General features: G+C 39.0%; 1 protein-coding gene across 7 annotated transcripts in view; it reads left to right on the forward strand.

Annotated features, from left to right (window-relative positions):
* The window catches only part of MARK3 (microtubule affinity regulating kinase 3), a 110048-nt gene that overhangs the window by 79579 nt on the left and 14956 nt on the right, over positions 1-15513 (forward strand). For 4 of the 7 annotated variants that reach the window (XM_032771601.2, XM_032771602.2, XM_075065698.1 and 1 more), the window contains 2 exons: positions 1640-1743; positions 8173-8430. In XM_032771601.2, coding sequence (XP_032627492.1) covers positions 1640-1743; positions 8173-8430 — 362 coding nt within the window. Of the gene's footprint in view, positions 1-1639; positions 1744-8172; positions 8431-13671; positions 13699-15513 lie in introns of all 7 variants that reach the window. The other 3 variants (XM_032771596.2, XM_032771598.2, XM_032771597.2) reach the window with 1 other exon arrangement.

The following is a 15513-nucleotide window of genomic DNA, read 5'->3' on the forward strand; positions in this document are numbered from 1 at the left end:
GCCAATTACAGAACCAGTTTCTCCTCCCTTGGTTTTCACACCTCTACTGCTAGAACAGGGCCTCACCCTCCCTGACTGAACTAACCTCGTTATCTCTAGCTTGCTTGCTAGCGTATATATACCTGCCCCTGGAAATTTCCACTACCTGCGTCTGACGAAGTGGGTATTCACCCACGAAAGCTCACGCTCCAAAACGTCTGTGAGTCTATAAGGTGCCACAGGATTCTCTGCTGTTTTTTCATCTTGAAAAGTTTGTCAATGGCTACTCTTCGCTTTTTTTCTCTTAGGCTCATTTTTTCTCAGTATCTTTTTACCCTTTATTCCATTGCACGCTACTGTAGCCATTCGTTTTATACCTTATCTCAAATTCTTGTTAAAAATGCACTGAGTTTCCCTTGTCTATCACAGCAGTAATTCTTCAAAGAACTACAATGGGTTAGTTAAGTCCTCTTCCTAAATTCTTACTAGCAATCTGTAATGGACGGGGGCTTATCCATGTGTTCACTGATAACATCCCTTAAACTGGTTTCCAGGATTTTTCCCAGCAGTGGATGTTTAAACTCAGTAACCTCTCTTGTGTCATGCTTTGTTCCGCAATCCTTTTTAAAAACAAAGCACGGTAATGGATTTATTTTCCATTTTCCAATCATATGGAATTTATCTGAAATCCAGTGAACTGGAATGAGAAGAGGGGAGTCAAAGATTCGCTAGTTTGCTTGCTTGCTTCCTCTAAAACACCTGGGTGCATGTTTATCTGGATCTCATGCTTTTTCTACATTAAGTGCATCTAACTCTTTTTTATATAATTCTGTTATCTGTGCACTACCTAGCTCCTCAGTTGTTCCTGGAAAATTGACCGCCGAGTTGGGCATATCTCCACCCTCTTCCTCTGCAAAGACAGAGGCAAAGTAATTAATTCTATTTCTTTATCCCCCCTCTAAGGTCTCCATTTTCATTTTAAGTGGCCCTGTGGTTCTCTTGTCCTTTTTCTAATGTTTTTGTGTATATTTATATTTGAAAAATGTCTTAACTGAGATTTTCTGGAATTTGCCTTTTCTATTTTAATTGTTCATTATTGGTTTCAAAAGTTTAAATTCATCTTTATGGCATTAGTATTTTTAAGAGCCTTTATTTACTTCCCCATTGTACTTAGCCACATCTGTTTGTTTCTGTTAGATCTTTGCTTTTCCTGCCAATTAACTTGTTAGGGGCTTGATTCAGTTTCAGAAAAGTGTTTTAAGAATATCTGGTAAAGGAACTACAGATCTAGATTAACTTCCATAAAATTCTCATTTTTATTTACATCAATAGTTGAGGGCATTTGTGATTAAAGTTAAGCTTACTCTATTAACTCTTGTTGAATAGTCAAAATAAAATGAAATTGTGTTTTAAACAGTTCATGCATCTTAGCACTTTCTTAGAAAGCCCAGCACAGTCACCATAACTAAAGAGTATTGCTGTTTCTTATCTAATTTGGAAACAAATCAATGTAAGGCTTTTACTATAAGCTGTAGAACAAATTATAGCATAAATTTAAGGAAAATAAGGTCTTCAACCACATATTGTTGATACTGATTTTGCCCTGAGTCTTGCACAAACTTTTTGGGTGGTTAAACACACATTGTATCTTTAATTGTAGAATAATACCGCACCTGGAGCAATGACACGCCGCAATACATACGTTTGTAGTGAGAGAACCACTGCAGATAGACATTCAGTAATCCAAAATGGCAAGGAGAACAGGTATGAAATTTCTCAAAGATAAATTTGCTGTATTTATTTTCTCATGCATCGAAAAAGTTGTTGTATATGATTCAAAATGAAGCAATACCACTAAGTGTCACATTTTTCTCTTAAAGGTAAGTACAAATCCCCAGCTTGTGGATACTTGAAAGTATTTGCTTCTGCAGTATGTAGACCTGAAATATTCTTCTAAGGTTCCCAAAATTTGTAAATACTAACTTATGGACCATGATCATCTGTCCTATGGTTGGATAGCCGATGTACACAGGTTAAAACTGAATCATTCGGTCATTCTTCTGGATATTTGGACAAGGAATGCTCTGTTTCAGTAAAAGATTTTTGGTTTTAAAAAATTAAAGAACATATCAATGTGAGCATCTCCTTCACCCAGTTAGTTACAGTTGTATGATTCTGTCCTCCAGGTGGCTACCATCTGTGGCAAGTTGTTGAACAAATGGGACTGTAAAGAAGCAAAGCTCCTCTCTGAGGGCATGTCTACGCTACAAACTTAAGTTAACCTTTGTTAGTATCCACAGTAATTACTGCAGTTTTTCATGCCCACAGTAACCTTCTGTCAATAGTGCGCAGCCTCACAAGGATCACTTTGTTACACTGACTTAAGAGCAGCAGTATGGGGGCTGAGAGCCTGGGCTCTCAGCTTGGCGCACAGCTCTCCGCTGGGAGCCCGGCTGCCCCTCTGGGCACCTCCGGGCTCCCAGCTGCCTAGAGCCTGGGGGGCAGCAGGGGGCCTAGCCCAAAGCAAGGAACCTACCAGCCTTTCTTGTCAATTTTACAGCTCCAGCACTTATCTGTGAAATTGACAAGAATGACAGCCAATGTAAATAACACAGTGTCTGCTGGAGGTGCGTCACCCTAACTACACAGACCTACACCTTCATGGAGGTGGTGTTCTGTCAGTGTAGTAGGGCACTTATATCGGTGGGAGCAAGGCTGTAGCATAGACACTGACATAATTAGGTCGATGTAAGCTGCCTTACATCAACCTAACTCTGGAGTGTAGACCAGGCCTGAGTGAGGGTATAGAATTTCAAATGCAAATACGGGCCTTCTCCCTAAACTAAGGGAATGCTAAGTTTGAGGGGAGTTACATTATGCAGAAGGTTTGGGGTTACCAGTCAAATCAATGGTGGTGATTTTTTTTGCTGAATGTCTGGGGAAAAAAACAACTAGCTCCCTTCTCATCAGTTTCTTTCCATTGATCCCTATTTTGGGATCTCTCTCGCAGAGGAAAGGAACAGGCGTTTGCCGCTACACCCTCATGTTGCAGTCACTGTGTGGAATTGCCTTCATTTCACAAAGGGTATGGTTTTGCCTCCTGCTTTCTTCTCCAGCAGCATGTAACGGAAGAGCGGGACTGAACTGGACATGCTGAATGAAGGTTCAGCGTCATCTCCACTGTTGTCTGGGTTAAGGGACATGACTCTGACCTTTGTCTCCTTCCACTGGCCTTCAGCAAGCCTGGCAGGTTTTAATTCTCCCTAATTCCTAAGTCTAAATTGACTCTGCACACTTCTTTTCCCCCTGCCAACCTGGCCAGCTAGGTCTGTAATTAACTAGTATGTAAATTACAGCCCTATTAAATAGTGGTGTCTGTCTCATCCTCCCTTGCCTGGTCCTTGTTAATATTACTAAGTCTTTGCTTGGGTTAAGGAAAGGGATGAAATACTTTTTAAATGTAAGATATGTTAATGTGTTTTTTCTGTACAAGTTATTTTTAAACATGGTGCTGCATGCAACCAAAATGATGTCCAAAAGGTACAGTTCCGAACTGTTGCTGTACCACTTCAGAGTGATGCCACATGGTGTCAATCCAAACACATCTTTGCACTCACCTCACACGCAAACTGCTTGGTTATATTCTGCATTTATTAATTTTGATCTTAAAACCGCTTTCCTGATAATTCAGTAACTTCAGCATTTTAATAGTTCTTAGGTAAACAGTAGTCATTAGAAATATTTATACAATGCATGTGAAAATGTGTCCCTTTGTACCATTGTTTGTTAGAGCTCATTACTTAGCTGGGTAGTCGGTTCAGTTTCTTTTATAATCAGTCTTTAAATTAGCACTCTGTTTTGCAGCATCTTCTGGTCTATGGGGTCTTAAATTGAAATAAACTCCGGGCTTAAGAGAGTTCAGTGTTATCCTTTTGGTCTTCTGCTAGGAGCATCTTCATTCTGTATTGCTGAGAAATTGCTCTTTTGTCTTTTCTGGCCTTGACTTAGTATCACACCATGCTTCAATGGACTTCATTTTGTCCAAAGTCAGTGCTGTACGGTACATAGCAATAAATAAACCAGTGTATTGGCCCCACTGACCTTCCTAGACACATACTTTATATTCTGTAATTTATCTTCACTTTCAAAAATGCTGAACAGTCCTGTCTTCTACAGCTGTCAGCAGGGAGGGAAGTTTCTCTTCTTGATCAGAGTGTAATGCAAGTAGTAAAACTATTCCAAACTTCAGGTTTGTTAGGGCATACTTTGTGTCCTCATTAAGGCGTTTATACTGTTGATGTCAGACATTTCACATTAGCTTTTACCACTTTTTACTTTCGGTTAAAACATGTTGGACTTGCTGTTATGGAGTCTATCCTTTAATATAACAACTTCAGTATTAGGTTCCATAAATATGCAGGTATCACTGTAACTAGCAAGATCAATAAGCGTTAAATAAAAATATTAAAGTTTGACAGAATAAAACACAACATTAAGTTTGTCTTTATAGCTAGAAATTCCTAGTTGCGATTCAGTGGATTTCACTATTTGTGCATGTAGCAGTACATCTTAGATTGGCACAGTCTGAGAATTGCTGCAGAGGGGTATAGTGTTCAAATCTCAATATACTTGGATGCATCCCACAAAAGCTCATGCTCCGATACGTCTGTTAGTCTATAAGGTGCCACAGGACTCTTTGCTGCTTTTGGTTGCTGTAGTTGGACATAAGCTTGACAGATTGCATTAAGTGCAGTATTGATTGGATCTAGAATAAATGCAGCTTTTTCAGTTTTTTCCTCTCTCCAATACTCTTATCTCTGAACTCTGTGAAAGATAAAACTCTAGAAAGATCTGTGGTCTTTTTCTTAAATATGGATTCTGAAGTACAAACTTAGTTTGTTTTGAATTCAGGGTTTCTTTAGAAATGGGTTTTGTGGCTTTCAAATTGCACTTCTCTGTGATAGGAATTATTGTAAGGGAGAACTGCTCTAAAGAACATTTCAGCTAAAATTTTAAGTTTACTGTAATTGAGGGTGTTGAGAATAGTGACCAGCTGAAGACCTGAAGAGCTCTTCCAATGTCAGGAGAGAACATATATATATAAGCTTAAATGCGTTTCATGCTTTTCTTTATAAAACATGTTATCCCACCGTATGCTGCATACGTGTGTTCTTTACACATTGAGTTTTGACATAGGCAGCATATTTTAAGAAAAAGTTATCAGTTAGTATAGGGACCGAATATAGTGCCTTCCAAAGAGCTACTCTTTCTCCTACTCTGAACATCCCAGCTTGCACCATAGTTTGTCACAACTGTGGAAAACTGCTGGAGGTGGCTTATGAGGTTCATGTGAGTACATTGTTCGCAACACCTCACTTCTTTTTATAAAGTTTTTTATTGTAACAAAGTAGTAGTATATTGCAAAAGAAACAATTGCAAAACCATGTTGTTAGGAGCAAAGTTCTTAGTCATTGCCATGACAGATGTGCAGCAAGCTTACAGACCAAGAAAGCAGTTCTAGCAGCAGGATATGACAGCACCAGGAGGATGACTTCTGGCAAAGGTAAGGTACAGAAGATTCTGAGGGAAAAGGTTCAAAAGTTAAGCATCTGTTTGGCGGTAGGGAACCTAGTTTCTATAAGGCTCATAATGCCCTTAAAGATAGATAAAATTGAGAACAAATAATCCTAAAAATTGGAAACAGTCAGTTCATCTTTGTAATAAGTTGTACAAATTAAGTTTTGACCCTTTAGTGATCAGCTGTATCAGGATTATTTATCCCTTAAAAAGTGTTTACTTACTTGAAATGCTTGCTATTGAGATTAAGACCACTCGTGCAGCTCTCTGTTCATTCTCCTACAATTTCTTAACTCCTTGGTGTTGGGAATTTTAATGAAAGGCAAAATGGATTGGGCTGCTTATTACAAATAAAGCCATTAACAAAAAAAATGATTTATAGACAGGGATGCTGATGTCTTCATCTGAGAAAAACAAAAACCAGGGATGATAAAATAGCATATCAGATCCATTTAGTGAAAGGCTTTTTAAAAAAATTACCCAATTTACATAAGAAAAAGCTCTATTAAAAATGACTGGCATGTTGACTCTGAAACTTCTTTCAAAGCATTCTAAATAATCTCTAAATCTATAGTAGGCATCTGATAGTCTAACTGAACCAGCATCCTTGCAGACCTTCTGGAGTTCTGAGTTAACTGAATGAGACAGACTCCAGCACTTGTGCTCCCAATATCTGTAGCCACAAGGGAGTTTCTTAAATATGAATGTATGTAACTTTTTCTTTTGATCACATGGAACCGCAGGTTTGGAACTTCTGTTGCCAGATACTGAGTTACTTCCCTAAGCTGAACAATGCTTATTTTTTACCACCTTGTTTGAACTATGAAGCACCACATGACAGCCATCCATCCTTTTTACTGAAAGAAGATTCAATAGACTTTCCTTCAAAGCATGAATTTTAATGGATGTACTACTCAATGATCCCCAAGTACAAAGTATTCTTGAAGAATCTTGTCCTTTGCTCTGCACAGAGATAATTGAACTGCCATTCCAGAACTCCAGTACCCCTAGTCCTTGTAGCAAGGTAGACTCATCAGTAGGATAGACTATTAATTTGCTACTCTAGCATAGATATCCTAAGCCTTCAGGTCTGGGTTATGTCCATTAAGTCCTCAACCCATCAGTGGTTGAGGTTTATTAAAATGAGTGTCCCACTGGAAGAGCAAATTTTAAAAAAACCTGGACACTTTCAAGCAGCAGCAGAGTATTTGACTGGAATTACCATTCACCCAGGAGACCATTCCTACTCATTAGACCTGGGGTGTTAAGAAGGTTTTTAAAAAGCATTTTTCATAGGAAAAATAACTGATACAATCTGCACCTTTATTTCAAATAATACTTTGGTGCAGATCACTAAGAATTTCAAGGCCCAAGCTTCCTATACATCTAACTAGTCAAGACAGGTGTCCACAAGCTAATGCTGTCAATGCATTTGAATTATCACATTACAGAAAAGGACAGTTAAAAAAAAAAAAAAAAAAAGGAGTTTTAGTCAGTGTAGAATAGTTAATTGCTCTATCTCCTGTGCAAGTGGTGGTAACACATTCTTTTTGACAAAAGCCAGATGTTTGTGAGAAGAAGTGTTTTCTTTTCACTTGACACGGTAGTTTGCACTTTGTCATTGGTCCGTCATGCTGTTCTCTCTGCCTCTGCCTGAACCCAAACCCCCTCGCAGCCTGAGAGAAATGTTCGCTTATGCAGCTAGCCCTGCCTCAGTTTGTACCACCACCTCCTCCAGCATTCAGCTACGACATCAGAAGTCGATGTCCATGTCAACCTCTGTGCACACGAAGATGAAGTTACTTCCAATAAACAATGACGCAGATAACTTCAAGCTTATGTAAGAAAAACTGAAATAATTGTGAAACTAAGTTTTACCTGCTTTTTAACTTTGTGCTGTGGAATTTTAGTCTTAGATTTGTTCTAGACTGTATTTTCTGCAAGATGTTTCCTAATTTTTAGTTTGGTTTACATTTATTGTTTTGTGGTGTCTGTGATATAATCCTACCATAGTGAACATTTAATACTTTTTCTTACTACTAAAATTATCAAAAATCCCCCTGTTCTTGAACACTTTTGCGGGGGATTATATTCTAATCTTTTTGTACTGTTAGGAATTTTAATATTTTCTAGTAGATTGCTGGTATGTAGAGTTCTGTTACAAAATGTTCACAAATTATCAAGGTTCTCAACAGGCATAGAAAGGAGATAGCAAGGTTATACTTGATCCATTTTCCCCACACACACACCTGGAAAGAAGTTTTTTTTGTCCTTCATTCTTTCATCAGTTTTGTCAGTGAAAATCTGTATGCACAGTTTCCTGTAATTCCCAACTGGTTTGCTCAGTATTACATTTTTCTAAATGCACAGATTTGTGTTTAGACTTTTTTTATTCCTAACTTTTTGTAAAATATTACTTGATTTTGTAATATCCTGTAGTAACTCTTTGGGTTTTTTTCCTACCATTCCCTATATAAGGATGTGTTTAAGTATACTTACTGTATTGTAGAATTTACAGTTGCACATTTGTAGGCAGGCATTGTTTCCTGCAAAGCTTTGGGGTTTCTGTAAAGGATAATATGAAACTGTGTAATATGTTTTTGTTTCCCTCTGTAGCACTGGTCCTGATCAAAGAACTCCTGTTGCTTCAACTCATAGCATTAGCAGTGCAACTACACCTGATCGCATTCGTTTCCCAAGAGGAACTGCCAGTCGTAGCACTTTCCATGGTCAACTCAGAGAGCGACGTACTGCTACATATAATGGACCACCTGCCTCACCCAGTCTATCCCATGAAGCAACACCGCTTTCACAGACTAGGAGCAGGGGCTCCGCTAATCTTTTTAGTAAATTAACTTCAAAACTAACAAGAAGGTAAGGCTTGTTTTAAAATAACAGCTGTAATAGTGAGAATTTTTCTTCACTTAGGTACTTCCCATTCTCCAAATACTTCATTTTGCTGCAGTTCAGTTCTATTCATATTCCTTGAACAATGTGTTTTAGCCATTTCTGCAATTTGAAATGCTAGATGTATTAGTTTTTGAAAATTTTTTTTGAGTTCTTTAGACCTTTGAAAGCCATTGTTCTTATAATTTATAATTATAGTCTAATTGATTTCTATAGGGTTACATGGGTTATAAGTTGGCTGAATTTGACCTACCATACTTTCTGCTAGGAAACATAATCAATGTGTCTCACCTTGATCTGTAACATACTTGGGCTCTGATCCTGCAGAGATTTTATGCACATGTATTAACTTGACTATTCATTGCAATGGTGTGGTCTGTCACTAGGACTGATTTCTGTCTGTCTGGAGTTTGACAGGTGGGCTACGGAGCTGTAAAGGAGCTAGGCTTGCCAACTTTCTAGTCACACAAAACCAAGCACCCTAGACCGGCCCCTTCTTCAAGGCCACAGCCCTGCCCACTACCTTCCCTCCCTCGGTGGCTTGCTCTCCCCCACCCTCACTCACTTTCACTGGGATGAGGCACAGGGTTGGGGTGTGGGAGGGTAGGAGGACTTCAGAAAGGGGCCAGAAATGAGAAGTTCAGGGTTCAGGAAGAGGCTCCAGGCTGGGTTAGGGAGTTGGGGTGCAGGAGGGGGTGAGGGCTCTGGCTGGGGGTGCAGGCTCTGGGGTCGGGCCAGGGATGAAGGGGTTCAGGGTGGGCTCAGGACTGTCGCAAGAGATTAGGGCTCAGGGTTGGGGTGTGGCTTTACCTCGGGTGGCTCCCAGTCAGCGGCCCAGCAAGAGGGCTAAGGCAGATTCCAAAAGCAGTGCTCCAGAACCCCAGAAGCAGCCAGCAGGTCTGGCTCCTAGGCAGGGAGCCAGAAGGCTCCATGCACCAGTCTCGCCTGCAGGCACCGTGCCCCTCCCACCCCCATTGGCCGATTCCCAGCCCATGGGACTGCGGGGCCAGTGCTCAGGGTAGGGACAGAGCATGGAGCCCCGTGGCCCCTCGCCTAGGAGCTGGACCTGCTGGCTGCTTCTGGGGCACAGCGCAGTGCCAGCCAGGACAGGCAGGAACTAGCCTGTCTTAGCACTCCAGCACCGTCAACCAAACTCTTAACGGCCCGGTCGGCAGGGCTGACCAGAACCGTCAGGGTCTCTTTTTGACCGGTGTGCCAGTCAAAAACCGGACACCTGATCACCCTATATAAAGCTTTCCTAATTTATGAAAAAGTCAGCCTAGCCTAAAAGCTCATCTTAGACAGAAGCCTGCTCGACTCTTGAAAGATTTATTTGTGTGGCGCTTAGTTTAGACATAGACCCGACATAGTCTTAAAAGTTATAGCCTACCCAAGGAGCTTAGCCTAAGTGGAGGCTTGCTCCTGTTTTGAGGGTTTTTACTTCAGCAGGAAGTTATGACATTCTGAATTTGCCATTGGTAACCTAAGTTTCTTCAGCTCCCACAGGAACTAAAACTTAAAAATCATATTTTCATATATATTTTAAACACTCCTGAATTTTTTATTTTCCTCTTTTTGGTATCTGAGCCAATGACCTATAGTTCATGCACATTAGAGCACTGCATGGCATTTGCGTCTTCATCTTCGAGCTTGTGTATACGTTTTTGCAGGAATGAGGCTTTGGGTACTATCCACACACCTTCTGATTCTCTCACTACCTATATTGTACCTTTAGTAGCCTAATCTTGATAAACTATTTATAAACTATTCCACTTCAGTCTTTGACTACTTGTTTTGTATTAGGCGTATACCCCACAAACATTAACCCATTCGCTTACTTTCCTTTTTATAACCTTGTACACACTATCTCTCTCAGTCTTCATAGGATCCTTCCTTCAGAGCTATGTAGGCTAAATCAACCTAATGTTTCCTCATATCTAACTAGTGATTCCAGTATGGGGAATTTTTGCTTTAAAATGTAGAAGATGTCTGTGACAAATCCAAGGCCCCTCAGTCCTGTATTTGGTAAGCTTTTGCCCTGCTCCAAGTCTTTCCCTCTCTGCTGTACATTATTTTGACAAATTGCCAGATTAGAGGGGAGATGTGTGGGATTTTTTTTTATAATCAAGATGTCTATTTTTATCTCAGTAACTTTTACCTATAAATGTTGGCTTAGAACAAAGCTTTTCTTAGTCAAACATTAGATCCTTTTGGAGCAGCATCTTCTGTCTGTACTGTTGCTAGTTTTATAATGCTCTTCCTTAATGTTTCCATCTACCATTCAAAATGTGGATGTATTCATGTACTATGAATTTGTAAGCTTTGAGCTCTGCTACTGGAACCTATTAGGAAGCATTCTCAATTATTTAGAACATATTTAAGCTTGTAAAAGCTTGAACTCTGGTTTTTAATTCGCAGCACAATAACTTTTGACCAGACCCCTTTTTACAGTAAATAATTCTACTATCTGGGGATTATTTAATAAACCGCACAAAGGAAATATAAAACCTCAATTTCTTGTTAAAGGTTATGTATTAAGTATACATCCAGAAGCCCTGTTCAGAATCATGCCCCCATCATGCTTGGTGCTGTACAAACTCATAGGAAGGCACCCTGTCCCTCAGGACTCAGTGCTTTGTTTCTTCTTTCTCACCTTTTGTAGAAAAACATCCTTTTAATCATCATCTTTCATATCCTGCTTCATTTTTCTCTGTGACAATAAATTACTTATATTCCGGAGTATGCAATTTCACAGCGTTTGCCACTAAATATAAATGCATCATTAAGGCAGTTTGTGACGGGTTGGGTTACAGAGACCCCCTTGGGACTGCCACCTGATGTGCTCGGACTACTTTTGAGCCCATTTTCTCTGGCAACTTCAGACTTCAGAACCCTACCTTGTTGAGCCAGACAGATCAGTCTGCTCTAACACAGATCCAGGGTCTGAACCGTGTCCCCCAAAAGTTGCAGGCGTAACTGAAGATTGCTTAGAAAGTGCTCCTGTCTCTAGCACCCAGTTCCCAATGGGATTCAAACCCTAAATAAATCTGTTTTACTCTGTATAAAACTTATACAGGGTAAACTCATAAATTGTCTGCCCTTTGTAATCCTGATAGAGAGAGATGCACAGCTGTTTGCTCCCCCAGGAATTAATTACTTCATCTGGGTCAATTAATCAGCAAAAAATGATTTCATTAAGTATAAAAAGTAGGATTTAAGTGGTTCCAAGTAATGACAGACAGAACAAAGTAAATTACCAAGCAAAACAAAACAAAAACACGCAAGTTTAAGCCTAATACAGTAGGAAACTAAATGCAGGTAAATCTCACCCTCAGATGTTCCAATAAACTTTTTTTACAGACTAGACTCCTTCCTACTCTGGGTCCAGCAATCACTCACATCCCCCATAGTTACTGTCTTTTGTTCCAGTTTCTTTCAGGCACCTCTTTTGGAGTGGAGAGACTATGTTTTGAGCCAGCTGAAGACAAAATGGAGGGGTTTTATATTCTCTCTTGTGGGCAGAAACCCCTTTGTTCTCATGTGCAAAATCACAGCAACAAGATGGAGTCTATAGCCACCTGGGCAAGTCACATGTCTATGAATGCTTCAGCTTTTTGCAGGCCAACACCATAGTTTACATGTTAGTTTGAACGTTCCCAGGAAAGCCCAGATGTGGATTGGCATCTCCCAAAGTCCATTGCTAGTTAAGTTCTCCCAATTACTTGAATAACCCCTTCACACTATGTTGACCAAATCTGCTTCCTACAGCAAACACTTTAAACACAAGCATAGAGCCAACACTCATAACTTCAGATATGAAAATGATACATGCAAACAAATAGAATGAATATATTCAGTAGATGATAACCTTTGCAAAGATATGTTAAATGGCATATCTAGCATAAAACATATTCCGGTTATGTCATATTTACACTCATAAGCATATTTCTTTAAAGTATTATGCGGTGCAATGTCACACCCTCGAACTTACTGCCAGAGACTTGGACACTGTCCATGGCGGAGGCAGTACCTGTAAAATCCCTGTTTGTCTGTGGTCACATCCCCTTTCAGTTCCTTTAAGCCTTATGATGTGATTCATAGGGGTTTTAGCAAAGTTGTGGGTTCCTGGTCCCTGAAAACATGTTGGGGTATAGTACCGTTAACAGAATGCAGGAAGTAGTCTAGTCTGTGAAAGAAGCGTATTGGGACATATCTGAGGGTGAGATTTACCTGCACTTAGTTTCCTACTGTATTAGTCTTAGACTTGGGTGTTTCTGTTTTGTTTTGCTTGGTAATTTACTTTGTTCTGTCTGTCATTACTTGGAATCACTTAAATCCTACTTTTTATACTTAATAAAATCACTTTTTGCTGATTAATTGACCCAGAAGTAAGTAATTCCTGAGGGTGCAAACAGCTGTGCATATCTCTTACCAGCATTATAGAGGGTGGACAATTTATGAGTTTATCCTGGATAAGCTCTATACAGAGTAAAATGGATTTATTTGGGGTTTAGATCCCATTGGGAATTGTGTATCTGGGTGCTAGAGACAGGAGCACTTTCTAAGCCATCTTCAGTTGTCTGCAGCTTTTGGGGGATGTGGTTCAGACCCAGGGTCTGTGTTGGAGCAGACTGGAGTGTCTGGCTGAACAAGGCAGGGTTCTTAAGTACGAAGCTGACAGGGAAAATGAGCCCAGAGGTAGTCTCAACACTTCAGGTGGCAGTCCCAGGGTGGTCTCTGTGACCAAACCCGTCACACAGTTCTTGGCACCAAATGACTAAATGGATGTTATGAAGAAATGAGTTAATTTTGGGGCTATTCAACTACAAAAGTTGAATTTTTTTTCCAATCTGAAATACATAGGACAATAAACAAAAATGCAATCCCTTTGTAAGTGCAAACAATGCTGCAGTTTAAGAATATTTTTAAACTGGTATACATTTGAATTCATAATATTTAGTGATGACTTTTCAGAAGAAATGTTGGAATGCTCTCAGAAGTAAAACAAAGTTGAAAACAAAATTAAGACGTTTCCTCAGCCCTGAAATCATTCTTCTAATCTCAGAATAAATTTGAAACTTATTATTTCCAGGTGCATTTAAATATGAAATTTCATTGTTATTGCATGTTTCACTTTTTGAATGAATTTTCAATTTAATTTGTACAAACTTTTTCTGTTAATTATTGTTTTGGCTTAATTTCTTTTAGAAACATGTCATTCAGGTTTATCAAAAGGTAGGATTTATTTATATTTAAAAAAAGTGGCTCCTGCAATTAACATAAAATTTGGCTTTCTAGCCTTGGTTTTCTTAAAAACTAAACTTTCTACTGAGAACTAAATACTTTCTTCCTTGAAAGGAAAATATAGAAGGAAATCCATTGACTAATGATGATACTTAAGCATCTGTGGCACCTGTATAACAAGATGTAAAGCATGCCTTGTGCACTCTTCTTTCTTTGATAGAGTTGATAGTACCAAAAATAACTCTTTTCTTTATACTAATACACTTAGCATGCTTATGTTTGAAGAATGACGTGTTTGGTAACACTGAAAAATGTAGACAAAACATAAGGGCACAAATGTGTAAAGGTAAGTGATGCTCTACATATTTTATCCTCTAGTTTTCTTCATTAGGAAAATTCTTATCAAAATATTGTATGAGTAATTTGCTTCTGGTCATAACAAATTTAGACATTCACCAAATTTGACTTAAAAATACAAATCACTTGAGAGATTGGAAGTTTGCATGAGGGATGAAGGATGTACATTGAAAATCTTAAAATAAGAAGCATTTTTTAGAGTACCCAAAGCCAAATTACTTCCTCTTATACTATCCAACAGAGACATAAACTGAAGCACTTTATTGCAATTTATAGAATAAACAAACGCATAAAAGTTATATAAGTGCATTGACAAAAGGAACTAATCTTGGAAAAACTCTCCTACCTAGAAAGGTTTTACGAAAGCAGGTGGAACTGATTGTTCTTGCTTTAATACTGGCATAAATTACAAGTACACCTCTGCCTCGATATAACGCTGTCCTTGGGAGCCAAAAAATCTTACCGCATTATAGGTGAAACCGTGTTATATTAAACTTGCTTTGATCCACCGGAGTGTGCTGCTCTTTTTCCTTCCCCCCGCCCCCCCCCCCGGAGCACTGCTTTACTGCGTTATATCCAAATTCATGTTATATCAGGTGGCGTTATATCGAGGTAGTGGTGTAATTCGATTGAAGTAGGTGAAAAGAGAGTCAGGCATCCTGTTCTTAAAGCTGTATTACTTCAGCATTCTTCTCCTAATTCTTTGGAAAGCCCTATCATCCATAAGCTAAAACATGGAAGAAATAGACCAACAGGAAAAAAGCTACCAGACTATTCTAAAAATGAAGTGTGATGGAAATAAAAAGTATGACTTGGAAATTGCTTGTCATATTGTCTTCAGAGAATAGAATAAAAAATAAGGGAAGCTTGCAGACTGTGGGTTCCAATAACTGAATTTAGAGTTGTATACTGAAAGAAATGAAATGTCACCATGAGAAACTAAAAGATGTAGGAAGGCACACTGAAAGAAATATTGCTAGAGCTACTCGCGTTTCTTTGGTCAGTGAAAACTTCTAAAACTTTGAAACGGCTTTTTGGTTGAGCTAAATTTTCTAGTAGGACAACGTCCCCTATACTCTGTGTGTTACCCCCGATGACTAATAACTGACGCATCAAACTCTGTGTATCATCTTTATTTAAATATTCTCTAATAAACATTTAAATCTGACAGTGACCTTTTAAGTTTTGCCAAGCTTGTCTGGAATGATGATACCATGCTCAATTGTTGAGAGAAGTTTTGATTCAGAAGTGGTCAAAAATAAAAAATCATTTCATCCCAACATACTTCAGTTTAAAAATGGGCATCCATTTGTACTTTCTAAAGGTAAAATCATCACTGATCTTTGCAGTTTGGAGTTTGTCGTACACCTCTATCTCAATATAAGATGACTCGGCATAACATAAATTTGGATATAACGTGGTAAAGCAGTGCTCAGGGGGGTGGGGGGC

This window comes from Chelonoidis abingdonii, chromosome 4 (genome assembly GCF_003597395.2).
Source record: "Chelonoidis abingdonii isolate Lonesome George chromosome 4, CheloAbing_2.0, whole genome shotgun sequence".
NCBI lineage: Eukaryota > Metazoa > Chordata > Testudines > Testudinidae > Chelonoidis > Chelonoidis abingdonii.